At 48.1% G+C, this 15,000-nt stretch overlaps 1 protein-coding gene across 1 annotated transcript in view; it reads left to right on the forward strand.

Moving 5' to 3' along the window:
• slc25a13 (solute carrier family 25 member 13) overlaps positions 1-15,000 on the forward strand; it is a 43,786-nt gene that overhangs the window by 20,214 nt on the left and 8,572 nt on the right. The window contains exons 9-14 of the mRNA XM_076301019.1: positions 1,628-1,712; positions 4,156-4,240; positions 5,525-5,683; positions 7,766-7,818; positions 8,438-8,518; positions 14,328-14,468. Of these exons, the coding sequence (XP_076157134.1) occupies positions 1,628-1,712; positions 4,156-4,240; positions 5,525-5,683; positions 7,766-7,818; positions 8,438-8,518; positions 14,328-14,468 (604 nt within the window). The remainder of the gene's footprint in view (positions 1-1,627; positions 1,713-4,155; positions 4,241-5,524; positions 5,684-7,765; positions 7,819-8,437; positions 8,519-14,327; positions 14,469-15,000) is intronic.

A 15,000-nucleotide genomic window follows, 5' to 3' on the forward strand; every position in this document is an offset into this window, starting at 1 on the left:
CATTATATGCGCACTGTTATCATATTGTGACATATTCCATGTAGGATAGGAGATCCTGGAATACAAAAAGCCTGAAAACAGCAAGAAAATATTGATTTTGAAAGTTTACAGCCCAGTGGCTACCCCGTTCAGTCATAGCATCAGAGTGCGCACTAACATGAGAGCATTCATCTGCATTCGTGAGTCAGCATTAAGGCTGGCATCATCTCTAAACAAGCTATATTCACCCCCTTTTGGAAAATCTACAATTCGAAGCAGATACATACAAGACTAACATGACAGAGGGATTACAGGATTGGCTATAAGATGAAAACTATGCTGCATATTCTAGATTACACATACTTAGAGGGATAATACAAGAGTGCATACATGAAGTTAGCTAACAGCTAAATAAAAAGACAATTACCTGCCCAACAGCAGAAATACAACAATCATGGCATAAATGTCCACACCTTCTACTTCCTGGGTTGTCGCCATCTATCCTTGCCACTCTCAACATGTTCCTCATCTCTAACGTTACTAGGTGAAGGGATATCTTACTCAGCCCAAGACTAGACTAGCCATCCAGGGCTGGCTGCACACACGCAGACATTTCAAACTAATGTTACTCTCTTCTTGAACATGCTGATTGCGCAACACGGCACTGTTGCTTCATGACAGATACGGAAAATTAAATTGAAAAATGAAGTTGAAACGCAGGTAATCCACATCTGTTCATCTTGGGCTTGGACAGTTACATTGTCTACCCACTACCCTATGTGTTAACCTGCCTCGCTAACGCTACCCTGTGCATAGGGAGTCTACAGTCACTCACACACAATGCATGCAGGAGCTGAGCGCATGCAAACAGGCAAGTTGAGCTGATAGACAGATAAATAACCGATCATTTGTTGCGGCCCGCTCAAAATGATTGAACAGAATTTGTACCGCCCTGTGGCTTCCGCACAGATGACGGATATTTTTTATTTTGATGCCAGACCATTTAATTATCGGTTATTATCAAGATATATAGAGGATATCAGGTAACATAGCAAAGAAGGCTTCAGAAATTATCTCCTATCCTACCTTTAACTGGTATACTCTTTTATCGTTGGTTATAGGCCTAAAGACAGGAAAAGTGTTAGAGATGGAATGAAAAAACAAACAAATAATGAAATAAATCATAAAAGCTGACTGGCTTCTCCCATCGTGCAGAGGGCTTGAGCTCCACTGGAGTGTCTGATGTAGGGCTACAGTATGAGTGGCAGGATGGTTACTCAGCTGACCTCTCCCTTGTCTGCATGATGGTGCCCCTGACGGCGTTTTTCCACAGCAATGTGATACTGAAATAGCCCCCCTGGAGTTGATTAGGGATGGACCGGTATGATTGCTCTGCAGATTCCGACCACCCCTGTTCCAGGTCCCGGGAATATCACGTGGATGTCGGGACGTGACATTGGCCAGTGTTCAGGCTACCGTTGAACATATCGGAATGTTGAGGTCAAGATGATCGACTCAAGTTTTCCTGTAAAGGTCTTCCTGGACCACTTGATCCTGTGACTTCTGGGTCATGCTACTGTTAGGATCGAATGACTGTATTTTACATTCACAAGATGTGTTTGTTCTTTTCGTGTTTTATTTTCCCCAGACGTGTCGGATTGACAGACATCGACAAGATTGCGCCCTTGGAGGAAGGGGCCCTGCCATATAATTTAGCAGAAGTCCAGCGGCAGGTAAGGTATCGAGCAACAAAGAAAAATGGAGAAGTTGTTTGTCGTTTAGCAACCTCCACAATCCCATCCCCTGTTCTTTTCTTTTCTGTTTACATCCTCCCTTTTCCAGGTGACTCACTTTACACAATGACTACAGTTCTCCGTTACTAAACCCAGTTTGTTCCTGCACCCACCCTTCTCGTCTATCTGTAGGCCTACTGTAGAAATGTCAATCAAACCAGAAAAAGGTTCAAAGAGTTTATTTGTTTTTTTATTTGATTTTTCCCTCCTATTTATTTTTTATTTTTTGAGGGGTGGTAATCATTTTGGGGAGACAAAAGTATCTGTGTTATGTTGTTTGTGCGCCACAGATAATCTTCGAGCCACCATGGACGTAATGTTGCTGCTTGTTGTTTGTTGATCAAGGTTTTTCAGGGAAGGGATGCCAAACGTAGCACTCGAGACTGGTTTTGATTTTGGCAAGCGAGGAAGTCGTTCATAATGTAAACTAATTAAACCGAGTAGTTGCGGCCAACGCAGCGCAGTTGCAGGCCCGACTTGAAGTTAACCATTTAGCCTTGCCCTCGGTGACTGTTCCGCTGTAACTTATATGATATTGACTCGGTTTGGCTCGATGCAGTTGAAAAATATGGGAGACCCTCTTCAACAAAGTCAAGATTGAAATTCTAATCTGGAATGACCGTAAATTAAATGCAAGCCCAGCAGTAGGAGAAAGCGATCACCCTGAACTTCTCCGATGGGAAAAATAAAAGGAGGGGGGCTGGGAGCGAATGTCGTTTTTTTCCCCTCTCCTCAACCTTTTTTTGTCTTCAGAAGGCAGAGCAGAGCAAGTAAGTGAAAGAGAGGAGGCGATGTTTTCTTTTCTCAAATGTATTCTTTTCGTTCCTTTTTTTGTGTCGTTGTATTTTATCAGAAGCGCCTCTCCCAGACGCGTGAAGGGTGAGTTATTCCTCCGGGCTGGGCCGTCCGGAGCAGGGGCCCCGGGTAGAGACGCCAGTCCCACCACAACGAGCCGCTTTTGGGCTGTGGTTTGGCCTCGCGAGGGCTGGAGGCCAAGCTTGCTTCCCTCAGAGCGCCCCTCTCCCTTCCTCCCAGAATCCTACCGCATCCAGCTCCCCACCCCACTCCAACCCCACACCAACCGCCCCATCCCCCTCTCCCTCTCCCCCCTCACCGACCACACCACCACAGGCTCCCAGCCTCCAGGGGTGAGGAAGGAGAGAGGGAGAGAGAGAGAGAGAGAGGCCTTGACTTGGGTGGGGGTGGGGTTGAGGCAGCTCTCCAAGGGATCCTGACAGGTGGTCCTGTTCCAGAACTTTTCTCTATAACCCCCCCCCCCACACACACACACACACACACACTGCAGCAGCAGCAGCTTAGCATAGCACCCCCACCAGCCCTGAAGGGTTAGAAGGACTGAACTGGGGAGATAAGGCAACAGTTACTTTATACTGGAGAGAGATGTGATGTACAGTTGCTCGTATGGTTTCACTAACAGACTTCCCTTCACTATCTCTCTCTCTTTTTGTCTTTGTCCCTTTCAATCTGTCTATTTCTCTCTCTCTCTCTCTCGCCCCCTTCAATCATTCTCTCTCCTCACTCTTCCTCTCTTTCTAACATCATTCACTTCTGGACAGCTCAGATGGAGTTCCCTGATCTGGAATCTGTACTCACCCCTCATGACTTACACCCAGAATGCATCAGTGACTCACAAAGACCATAAACTAAAAACAAAAACAATAGGACGTGTGAATTTACACACCTGCACCAACACTAACCTCGAGCCGTTCCTCACTTTGTTATTCTAGCTGATGGGATCCGGTGTGGGAACAGTATGCGGCTAAGTAGCTAAATTGGCCTGAACGGATCGTCATAAATGAGCTCGAGCACTCCGCCCTTAGACGAGCGCTGATGCAAATCACTTCTCGCCCCATCAGATGACGATGTGTTGTTTTTCAAAAGCAAATAAAACTGCTAAAGATGCTACGCTGTGATACCTCACGCTTTGATTGTTGGCGCGTGTGAAGTGTTGAGGTGTGGAGTGATTTGCATGCAGATTGCAGATGCCGAGTGTGTGACACACACGTGGTGGAATTCTAGATGATGACGTTTGTTTGTCTGGTGGAGATCAGTGGGGGTATATTTTCCGTACGCTTCCTGCGGTCTGCTTCATTCTGCTGTCTTGTTGGGTGGTGCTAACTTGTTGATGCTTGGAATTAACCTCTGACTAACCTGATTAACCTCACTGATTAACCTGTTTCTCTGTCTCTTCTTCTCACTCTATCACTTGTTTTCTTTTCCGTTTTGCTTTACTTTGTGCTTTCTCTCTCTCGCACACTCTCTGTCCAATCTGCTCTGTCTCTTTCTCTCTCTTTCTCTCTCTCTCTCTCTCTCTCTCTCTCTCTCTCTCTTTCTGCCCCCCCCCATCCTCCACCCCTCTGAGCAGCAGACGGGTGGCAGCTCTCGGACCATCTTGGTCCAGGTGGCTGAGTCGGCGTACCGCTTCATGCTGGGCTCCGTGGCCGGAGGTGAGTGGCTCTGCCCGGGGCCGGCCAGGGGGGGCGGTGCTTGGCCAGGCAGTCAGCCAGTCGGTCACGGATCATTGTGCACCACCCCTGTACCTGCCTCCACAAAACCCTCCACCACCACCACCACACTGACCTGCCCAGTCCTCAGCTACCCTCACGGGGGATGACACAAAGGCCTCTCTATTGCCTGCTGAAGTGGAGGGGGGGGGGGGGAGAATGGAGGGGGTTGTGGGGGGCAAATCCCTCCCTCTGCCCTGCTTTGGGAAGTAGAGTGTTATCTGTGCTGTTGTGGGAGAGGAAAGGAGTTCTGAATGTAGATTCCAATCCAAAAGTTTTACTCTCTTGTGTAGGGAAATCGGAAGCATTCTCATCTGGGCCTGCTTTTTGGACACAGAAGTATTCTGTGTGTGAAACAGATTCAAACTAGTTGAACTCGCCATGGTTTCCTGTTTCGAGAAAGTCCATTCCCGACCTCATAATAATTTTTATAGATGAAATGCCTCTCTAAAGCTGATTGCCCTAAAGATTTACAGATGGGTGGTTGGAAAAAGTATTGTGTAATAAATGGGGTCTTGATGGAGCCCCTTACGGTTTCCTCAAGTGGAGAGCCCATCCATCTTAGAGTGTGGGAATCTCCCGCAGAGTGTCTCAGCTACCTGTCAGCGATCATGGCTGAGTAGGGAGCCAGAGGAGGGGAGAGGAGGGGTGCGGCGTGGCGTGGTGCGGTGCGGCGCGGCACAGTGGCGGGGCGGGTATGCGCCTGGCTCCAGACTGGCTCAGCATAGAGAGACAGCCTAATGAGCAGGTAGCGCCCGGCCCAGCTGCTCTTTAATTAAACCTGCCGGCGTAGCAACCCCCCCCCCCAACCCCACCCTCGACTCCCCCAACCCACCTTCTTTGTGTCCGGCGCAAAGAGACAGCAGAAAAATGGCACCAGATAAGACTTGACTGATGAGGTTGAAATCTCCCTGACGTCTCTTTTCCGTCTTTCCCCCCTTTCTTGTTCTTGTGTGTGTGTGTGTGTGTGTGTGTTTTTCTTACCAGCGTTTGATCTTCTGTTCTTCAAAACCACCCTCCCCGTCTAATGTTCCACCTTCAAGCTGATTAAGTGTTAGCGAGGCGCTAGTTAGCGGCTTGAAACGCAAATCGTCTTGTTTTTCCCATTCTTCCTTTTCCTCTCCTTGACGCATCTCTCTTTCTCTCCCCCCTCCACACACACACACACACACACACACACACACACACACACACACACACACACACAAATCCCGTGGCTGGTGACAGCGGTGGGCGCCACGGCTGTCTACCCCATCGACCTGGTGAAGACGCGCATGCAGAACCAGCGCAGCACGGGCTCCTTCGTGGGCGAGCTCATGTACAAGAACAGCTTCGACTGCTTCAAGAAGGTGGTGCGCTACGAGGGCTTCTTCGGCCTCTACCGAGGTCAGTGGGGACGGCAGAACACACTGGTGGGAGGGAGAGAGAGAGAGAGAGAGATACTTTTGACTCTTACATACACACACTCTCACACACCAAAGAAAAAAAAAATAATTGAATAAAATGAAACCGCACTCACTCTCAATCAGTTCCGAGAGTGAAACAGAGAAACTGAGTTGGTGAGAAAGTAGGAGAGAATGTTCATAATTCCTCTGACCTGTGCCCACCAAATCCCCCCACCCCATCCTTCTTTTGAGATATGAGAGAGAACCCGAGTGAGAACAGCTTGTAAGTGGACTTAGAGAAGGAGAGAGCCTTAGAGATGGTGAGAAATATCCATTTTCTCTCTGACCCTATGCCCAGAAAATCCCCAAATGGCTCAACCTACCACCCCACACCCCTGTGGAAGAGAACCTGAGAGAGAGCAGGTTTGTTAGGATGAAAATCGAGAGAGGGAGAGAGTAGGAGAAAGATGAGGAGAGAGAAGGGTCATCTTCCCTCGACCCTGTGTGCTTTGAAGTGATTGGGGTGACCTCAGGGAGCTTTGGAGGACATTGTGCGTTGCAGAGAAAGGGCGCATACCAACGCAGGTAGATAACAATGACGTGTGCTAGTGCACCAATGCCAGTGGCCTCAGTCGAACTGAGATAATGACTACCTACGCTCAGCTTTTAGAGAGCGTGGAGTGTGTGTATGGGGGAGCAGAACAACCTTATGGGATGGAGTGGAGTTCCCTTTGAAATCTCCAGTTATGATTGACAGCGTGCTCTCCCGCGTGGCCTTCAGAAAGTGAGGTGGGTGGACAAAAAACAAGAAATTCTAAGAGCCCCCACCCTGCAGCTCACAAAGACCCTTCTGTCATTATCCAACAATGATGGTCTACTTTCCCCTCTTAGCGTTATGGCTTTACAAAGCATCTCCTTTCCTGAGAATTAGGTAGTTTTGTTCCAGCCCATCCAAGAAAATAACGAAGGAGGCCTAAAAGTGTGTTTACAACGTTTTTTGTTTGGGCGGAGGGGGGGTGTCTTATAAATATACTTCCATAATGTCACAGTGACGCTACTGCTAAGAATGTTTTCCATTCCCGCACACATTAACTCTCTCTGGAGCCGCACACCATGAGGAAGGTGTGCATTAAGATAAAAAAAAAAAAAAGCGTGCCGAGACTTCTCGTTTTTTTGTGTGTGTGTGCTGGAAACAACAGATGACGTCGTCGTCTCTGGAGGCCCGTACAAACAAAGCCAGTGGAGGGAGAGCGCAGCGCGAGCTTAAGCCGTAATGGGCGATTTAATATAAAAATGATGCGTGCGGTTCTTCCCCCGAGCGGCTTTGGCAAACAGGGCCCACGTGCGGTGCCGCTTTCATGCTCCCCAGAAGCCGGTCTAATGATATGTTTGTGCTGCTTCTGTGTTTGTGGGGCCTACATCTCTCCTTCTTGCTGTTTCTCTCTCTTTCTTTCTCCCTCTTTCTTTCTCTCTCTCTCTCTGTCTCACTCTCTCTGTCTCACTCGCTCAACCGACCCATACCACCACCAGCGTTAAGAGTGTTTGTTTGTATTTTGGGGTGTAAGGGTTGCGTAGGGGGGGGAGGGGGAAGGGGTTGGTGGGATGTGCTGGGTGTTCCTGCGATTCCCCAAATTCGATTATTTCCCTGTTTATTTTTGTCCAGCCTAAAGAGCTTTGCATTGTAATTGAGGGCTGTGTAAACTTTTGGGTTTCAACGTTTTCCTTTTCCTGTTTCTTTTTTTTTTCTTTTTTTTGGTCGGAGATGGGATGAGGAGTGAGGGGAGGGTGGAGGGACGGCTTTGGTTTTTCTTTCACGCGGGCAACGCCGCTAAGCCTCCTGATGTCGAAGCGCCGCCACATCAGTAGCTTTCATTAGCGCCAGGCAGTGCGGCTCTCGCTAGGGCAGTGGCCCGCTCGGAGCATTGAGGAGACTCTGCACACGGCCCAATGGTCCTACTTCCTCCCTACCACGCCACCCCCTCCACACACACACACACACACACACACACACACACACACGCACACGCACGCACACACACAGCACCTCCTCTCTTTTTTTAATCATCTTGTTTCCTAATTGTAGGTTTGCTGCCGCAGCTTCTGGGTGTGGCCCCCGAGAAAGCCATAAAGCTTACAGTAAGTGCTTTCTTTTTCACCGCACCGGCCCCACGCCGACCCAGCACCCCCAAACCCCTGTCCCCACCCCTCAACCACACCCCCCAACCCCACCCTCCGCCTGGCCCTATGGGCACATGGCCTTGGGGCTTGTTACCATCACACCAGATCCACACAACAGCTCCCGCCATCTCCCCATCTGCTGGGTCCCTGATAAACTCTTGAAATCCCATATAACGTTTATATAACGTTTATATATATATGTATGTATGTGTGTGTGTGTGTGCGTTACTCACTGCAACAAGTATAACCTTAACCAGTGGAAGTGAAAGAGTTCCATCCTAATCATAAGCTTGTTTGTTGCCTGTTAGGTGTGCATACCTATGTGTGTGGTGGTGGGTCATGTCAAAATAACAGTACGCTTGTTTGATTATGTATGTGTGACACGAACACTCTACTGTTGTCACTCACTGGTTTTAGCACCTTCCTCCGTCATCATCTGAGTATGAACGTGCTACATGAGACTTTGTTGCTCTGCTCTTATACCACACGTGTGCGTGTTGGGTCTTTTCTCAGATGTCTCTGAATGCGTCATGCTTTGTTGTATGGTATGTGTGAAATCCCACTGTCTCTCTTCCAGGTGAATGACTTTGTCCGTGGGAAGACCATGCTAAAGGACGGCTCGGTCCCTTTACCTTTTGAGATCCTGGGAGGAGCATGTGTGAGTATTTTAGAACTAGAGACTGTACACTCCCACTCATTTTACCTGTAGAGTGAAAAAGGTGACTTTGGTTCAGTTCCATGGTGCAAGTGCTCCTAGTTCTGGATTGAGAGGTGTGTGTGTCCTGCATTGGCACTAGTCATGAGTATATACCTAGAGTACTTTAACCAACAGCAGTTCAACACATTTTACATGATGAGCAAAAATACTTTCTCATTGTCACTTTACCTCTCAATACTGTGCAGACGCTTTGAAACTGACAGTGCTTGAGTAGGCCCACTGTATCCTTTACAGTGACAGCAGTGTGGAGGACAGTCTTTAGCATTCAGCATGGTGCTTCTCCGAGACTCGAGTTACATCTCTCTCTCATTCTCTCTCTCTCTCTCATTCTCTCTCTCGCTCTCTCTCTTGTTCTCGCTCGTCGTTCCCCTGGGGGGACACTTCTCACGCCTTTGTTGTGTGATTGAAAAGCCACTTCAGCCTCCATCCAGGCTGAAAACCCACTGCAAACAGGCCTCTTCTGTCAGCTTAGTGCCTCGGCATAGACACTTGTCCCCATCCCCAACTCTCCCTAATACACACACACACACACACACACACACACACACACACACACACACACACACACACACAGCACCACACACACACACACACACACACTCACACAGCACACATATGCAGTCACACATTCAAACATGCACAGGCATACGCATTTACTTTTCCTGACAGACATACACACACATACACACAGAAAAAAAAGAGATTACTACACAAAGCACACTCGCAAGGTAATCAAGCACTCACAGACACTGACACAGAGGCGACTTTCCTTTTGCTGCCACTACACTTGTTTGTGTGTCCATCTCCCTGTTCACTAAGCCGTTGTGTGGTCACGTTAAGTCTCACGCCTGGGTCAGGAGAATGCTCAGTGATTTTGGGAAGGGAAGCTGTCTTTCTTAATCCGTTCCTCTTGTGAAGAGAAGTACAGCAGCTTGGCAAAGCAAGGCAGAAGAATAGAGAGATTGTGGTACATGAGGACAGGAGCTGTTTCAAAAGCTGGTGTGTGTGTGTGTGGGGGGGGGGGGGGGCTGGGGGGGTGAGGGGAAGGGCATGGAGTGTCTGTGTGGGTTTGTGTTTGTGTTAGTGTTAGTGTGTGTGTGGGTGTATGAAAGAGTAGACGCGTGCCTGTTTACCTCGTTTGTGGGTGTGTTTTTTCTACTTTGTCTAGTTGTATTGAGCATGTGTTTGTGTTGTGTGTGTGTGTGTGTGTGTGTGTGTGGTGTGTCGTGTCTGTATGCAGGGGGCATAGTGTAGTTCTATGGATGGAGGGGCCATGGTGTTCTTTGGATGTGGATGCATGTTTGTGTTTGTGTGTGTGTGTATGTGTGCATGTGTGTGTGTGCGGATAGAGGGGCCATGGTGTTTCCTGGATGTGTTCTTAGTATATGAATGCATAAGGACATCTGAACTGACCTCAGATCAGGTTCTCGCACTGTGACGCACATGGGAGAGGAGAGACAGATGGGGGCAGTGGTGCGAGGGGGGGGGGGGGGGGTTAGAGGATGGCAAAGAGAAGGGGCTGTTTCTACCTGAGAGCCCACAGGCGTTTGATCATTGAGCTGTCAAAGCCAACCCCCTGTCACTCACACACACACACACACACACATACATACACAGACACACACACACACACACACACACACCCCTTGGGTCCCCAGTGTCTGTGTACCTGACAAGAGTGTCTTCATGCTCTTCGTCATGAAAGAGCTTCTTTCATTGGGCGGCTTTTGATGCTGATTACTAAAGCATTATATTTATGAGTCCACTCAAGCCTGATGAATGCAAGTTTGACTTGTGTTGTGTTTTTCCTCTGCTTGGCCCCTGCTCCCCTTCGGCAGGACACGGTCGTTGACCTCACTATCGGAGTTCACAATGTCTACTCATACACAGCGTTGGTGAATTTAAAAAAAAAGGTGGTTTGGTTAATTGGATAATTTTCACAGTAGATGATTTCGATTGAGAAGGACTGGGGTAGGATGGGCGTGGGGTTGATGAGTTTATGTGGTTAGCCGACGTCAAGCAGGAATCAGTCGCCATGGAATCTGAAATGGCGGCGCCGTGGGGAGCCTCGTGATGGGGGTATGGAGGGGGTGGTGGAGGGGTGGGGGTGTGTGGGGGGGGGTGGTGGTTGGAGGTGGTTCAGAGATGGAGGTTTCCCCCTTGTGTGATCCTGGTGATCCCTCTGACAGCTCCTTTCATGCAGGCCGAGCCCCCGGTGTTTATGCTGGCAGGGCCCCCGTGCCTCTACATCAACCCCCACCCCCACCCGCACGCCGCCCTCGCCGCTTCCTGCCCCGTGCCCGTCAGAGAGCCGAGCCCTCGCTGACACCTCGCCCGGCACCCGCCACCACATGCCACTCATGTTTATTTTGACAAGTGGGGGCTCTTTCCAAATACCCCCGGAGCTGATGATTTTTGCACCTCGCAATCAAACCCGAGGTGTGAATGGGAAAGGGATGGGAAACAGCAGATTCTCTCTTTGTTTTCTCTCTCTCTCTCTGTCTCTCTCTCTCTCTCTCTCTATCTCCGTTTCCCTCTACGTCTCTAGTGCACATGGGAAATTGTGAAGTGGCATTAACAAAGTCCTGTCAAGCTCTTTAAAAAGCCGGAGACAGAGACTTTAAAAAGCCAGTCGTAGCTTCTCTTACCTCCACCACCACCACCACTGCCACCTCCTCCATCTCCCACCTCTCTCCTCCCTTTCTCCCCCCCCCCATCCTGCCCCCCCCCCCCCCTTCATCTCGCTCCGATCGTTAGCGCTGAATTCGATCCACAGAGCCTTGCCAAGATTTAATGATTATTTGGTAAGAACAGCAGGCTCCGCTGCGCTGCGGTCTTTGGCTGGATGCTTATCTGTGGCTTGCTGGCCCTCATTTGGGGCCGGGTTACTCCAAATACTCACCCAGGCCAACGTAAAGCGAGGCTGGAGCAGGGAGAGGGGTGGTGGGGTGACGAGAGAGGAGTGGAGGAGGTGCTGGAGGAGGTGGTGGAGGTGGAGGTGGGGACACAGGGAGACTTTTGTTCGCTCTCCGTGCAGAATTGTAAATCGACACAATTTACATCTTAATGTTTTAAGCCTTTGTAATGGGTTGTTAGTTGGGCCTGCGGTTAAATTGTTTGAGACGAAAGAACGCAAGAGGAAAAAAAAGAGTCAGGCGGCTCGGTTGGCCATGCGTACACACACACACACACACACACACACACACACACACACACACACAGCTACGCATGCAAATACACACACACACACACACACACACACACACACTCCCACAAATCGCATGTGCAAACAGACACACACATGCTCACACCCACGTAATCCCTGTTTCAAAGCCCTCCCGGCACCTATGAAAGTGTAAGTGGTTGCTAATAGAGGGTGCCTAATGCTTGCTTCTGGCGCAAAGGTATTGTTCGGCATGGCAAGACTTGTGTGCGTGTGTTGGTCACATAGGTGTGCGTGCATGTCTGAATGTGTTTGTGTGTGGAAACTTTGGGCGTGTGTGTAAGTAGCGCTTGTTAATGTATTAGCGCGCACTGGTTTGTGTGGGCATGTGTGTGTAGGCTCTTGGTATGAGTGTTTACTTAGTAGAGTGTGAGTGTTTATGTGTGTGGAAGAAAAGATGGTTTTACATGTTCTGCTATATGCATGAGTATATGTTGCCATTTGCCTGATTTGGGTAAGTCAGGAGAAGTCAGTTTTATTTATATAGCACATTTAACACAACAGAATTGACCCAAAGTGCTTTGTGTTGTGTTATCTTTGCTTTGTCATATCTGTGAACCTTAAGTGTATAATGTACATAGTACATACACGTTTGAGGGATAATGAGTTTGTGCATCTGTGTAGTTTGTGTGTGTGTGTGTGTGTGTGTGTGTGTGTGTGTGTGTGTGTGTGTGTGTGTGTGTGTGTGTGTGTGTGTGTGTGTGTGTGAGCATGAATGGAGGTGCTGACGCGAGGAGTGGCGTTTGGTGTCTGTTGTCCATCCGGGGCTCCGTCTCTCTGTCCCAGTCAGCCAGCTTCAGAGGGCCGACTCAGGTGCCTCATGGCCCTGTCCCATGGGAGATCACCTTGCCTTGTAATTACTGCCCAGTTATCAGGACGCCAGTGACTCTGTCACACTGTAATCAAATAGACCCTCCTCTCTCTCCCTCTCTTCTCTCTCTCTCTCGCTCTCTCTCTCTCTCTCTGTTTGTGTGTATCTGTACCTCTAAAAACTCTGGTGTTGTTTCTCTCTCAGTTGTCTCTTGGTTTCTCTCTGTCACTCTCTCTCTACGTGACTCTTTCTTTCTTCGATGAGCGTCTGCGTTGGATAAACTCGACTTGGGCTTGTTGATACACTATCTCGCTCTCGCTCTTGCTCTCTCTCTCTCCGTGTTTCGTGTCCGGGGCCTCAAGCCTGTTTGTTTCCCAAGTTCCCCAATTAGTATCCAATTGATACAGCAAACTGAGACTTGGCCACAGCCAATCTTCGAATTTCACTTTGGCCTTTCTTGCCAAACCACTTTTTTTTTTGCTCAAACATTTTTTTTTTCGTTCTTAGTCTGATGCACTAATTATCTATAAAAGATCGTTTTCCACATAAATAGCCATTAAGTTTGTGGCTGTAAGCGTGGAGCAAGCCGCCTTCTGCCATCGGCTGGCCTAATTTCCTTTGGAAGGGAAGTGTAGGCCATTGGGTCTGATTCTATTTTCAAGCCTTCCTTCAATGAGACGATTATGATCTTTTCCTTAAAATATGGTAACGCTTACTAAGTGGGGCGTTCTTTTTCCCCCTCTCTTCTAAATGTGCTCGCTTGCAGATTTGAGAGTCTTTTAAATCCTTCCCGTAAGATAGAAACGCACATACAATTTGACTCTTATATCTCAGAGGGTGACGGAGGGAGGGAGGGAGAGAGAGAGAGAGAGAGAGAGAAAGAGGGAAAAAAGAGGACAAACAACAAACAAACAGTAAGGGCCTTATTTTCAGGAGTTGGACGTCGGAGGAGAAATCCATGGAAACAGATTTCCATCTAATTGCGTGGTGGCATTTTTTTGCCCAGGCGCTCTCGCTTCTGTGCACAGGCTCAGTAACTACAGGCGATGGCACAGATAGGTAGGCGTGGCCCTTTCTGGTAAGACAGCAGACCTGAGGCAACGGCCTCCTGTCCGTAGATGTCTGTCATTATCTTAAGTCGAGGAACCGAACAAGGCTCTGTTTGGATCTCTAGTCCTAGACAAGCCTTATTTAGTGATTTTCATGGAACTGACAGGATTCATGAGAATGATTTAATGTGAGAAATTGTTTTCTCAGAGCTGGAGTTTGTGTTTACCTAATCTAGGAATTTAATGTAATTGCAGTCCACTACGTATGTCATTGGCTCTCATCGGGTTTTCTTGTGCTCACAAGTGTTTACACAGTAAAGTGCTTGAATAGGAAGCAAACTACGTCAAACATATTTGAATATCAGTTAAGTTAAGAAATTTCAACAAATGGTTTTGGTTGGCACAGTGTATCCCTCCAGTATTTTGTTTAGTTTTTGTTTTTGTTTTGTGTACGACTTCCTTCAGACCTTTCTAGAAATATGAGACTGTTGCCACTGTGTTGGAGTAAGATACCAAAAACACTTCATCACAGGTGCCAGATATCAAAAAAACGTTTTCAGTGAAGGTGATTAACCCCATGAAGTGCCCAGTGTCCTGTGTGTGTTGTTCCTCTGAGGGGTGGGGGTCCTGTGGAGTGTCTGACCTCTTCATCTGACTCTCCAACAGGCCGGAGGATCCCAGGTGATCTTCACCAACCCCCTGGAGATCGTTAAGATCCGTCTTCAGGTGGCGGGAGAGATCACCACCGGCCCGCGGGTCAGTGCACTCTCCGTCATTCGAGACCTCGGCTTTTTTGGCCTCTACAAGGTACCGTAGCTCCTATTCGCTCTGACACATTCATTAACTTGAACAAAGCTGTGTTTGTGTGATTTCTGTACTCAAAAGATACTAGAATTAAATGGGTAAAATTAACATTTTAGGCAAGACTAGCAATTTCTATTACATCTTGCACCATCTTTAGTGACTTATTCAATTTGAAATGAAAACGCTATTATTGTTTTTGTTTTAATAACTAGTACTTAGTAATAATTTGTAGTAATAATAAATGAATATAATATTGTTGCTTAAATTCAGAAGACACCTGCCATGTAAAGGTGTTGTAATTTATCCAGGATGTAGTAGATGTCTGTGGTGTGTGTCGTGTCCTCCTCAGCTCTCTGCTGCCCCTCTGCTGTTGCCGGTCATTGCTCAAACACACACATACACAGACACACACACACACACACACACACACATACAGAGACAGAGAGAGAGAGTGAGAGAGAGAGATTCACAAACACACAAAAATACAAACAGAAGCACACTCTTGCGGGAATAGACCTGCTGCTTTTTATGGATG

The sequence above is a fragment of the Alosa pseudoharengus genome, unplaced genomic scaffold, assembly GCF_046254945.1.
Source record: "Alosa pseudoharengus isolate Yale_2024_CS ecotype anadromous, Long Island Sound unplaced genomic scaffold, YU_APseudo_1.1 YU_APseudo_1.1_scf_23, whole genome shotgun sequence".
Classification (NCBI taxonomy): Eukaryota; Metazoa; Chordata; class Actinopteri; order Clupeiformes; family Clupeidae; genus Alosa; species Alosa pseudoharengus.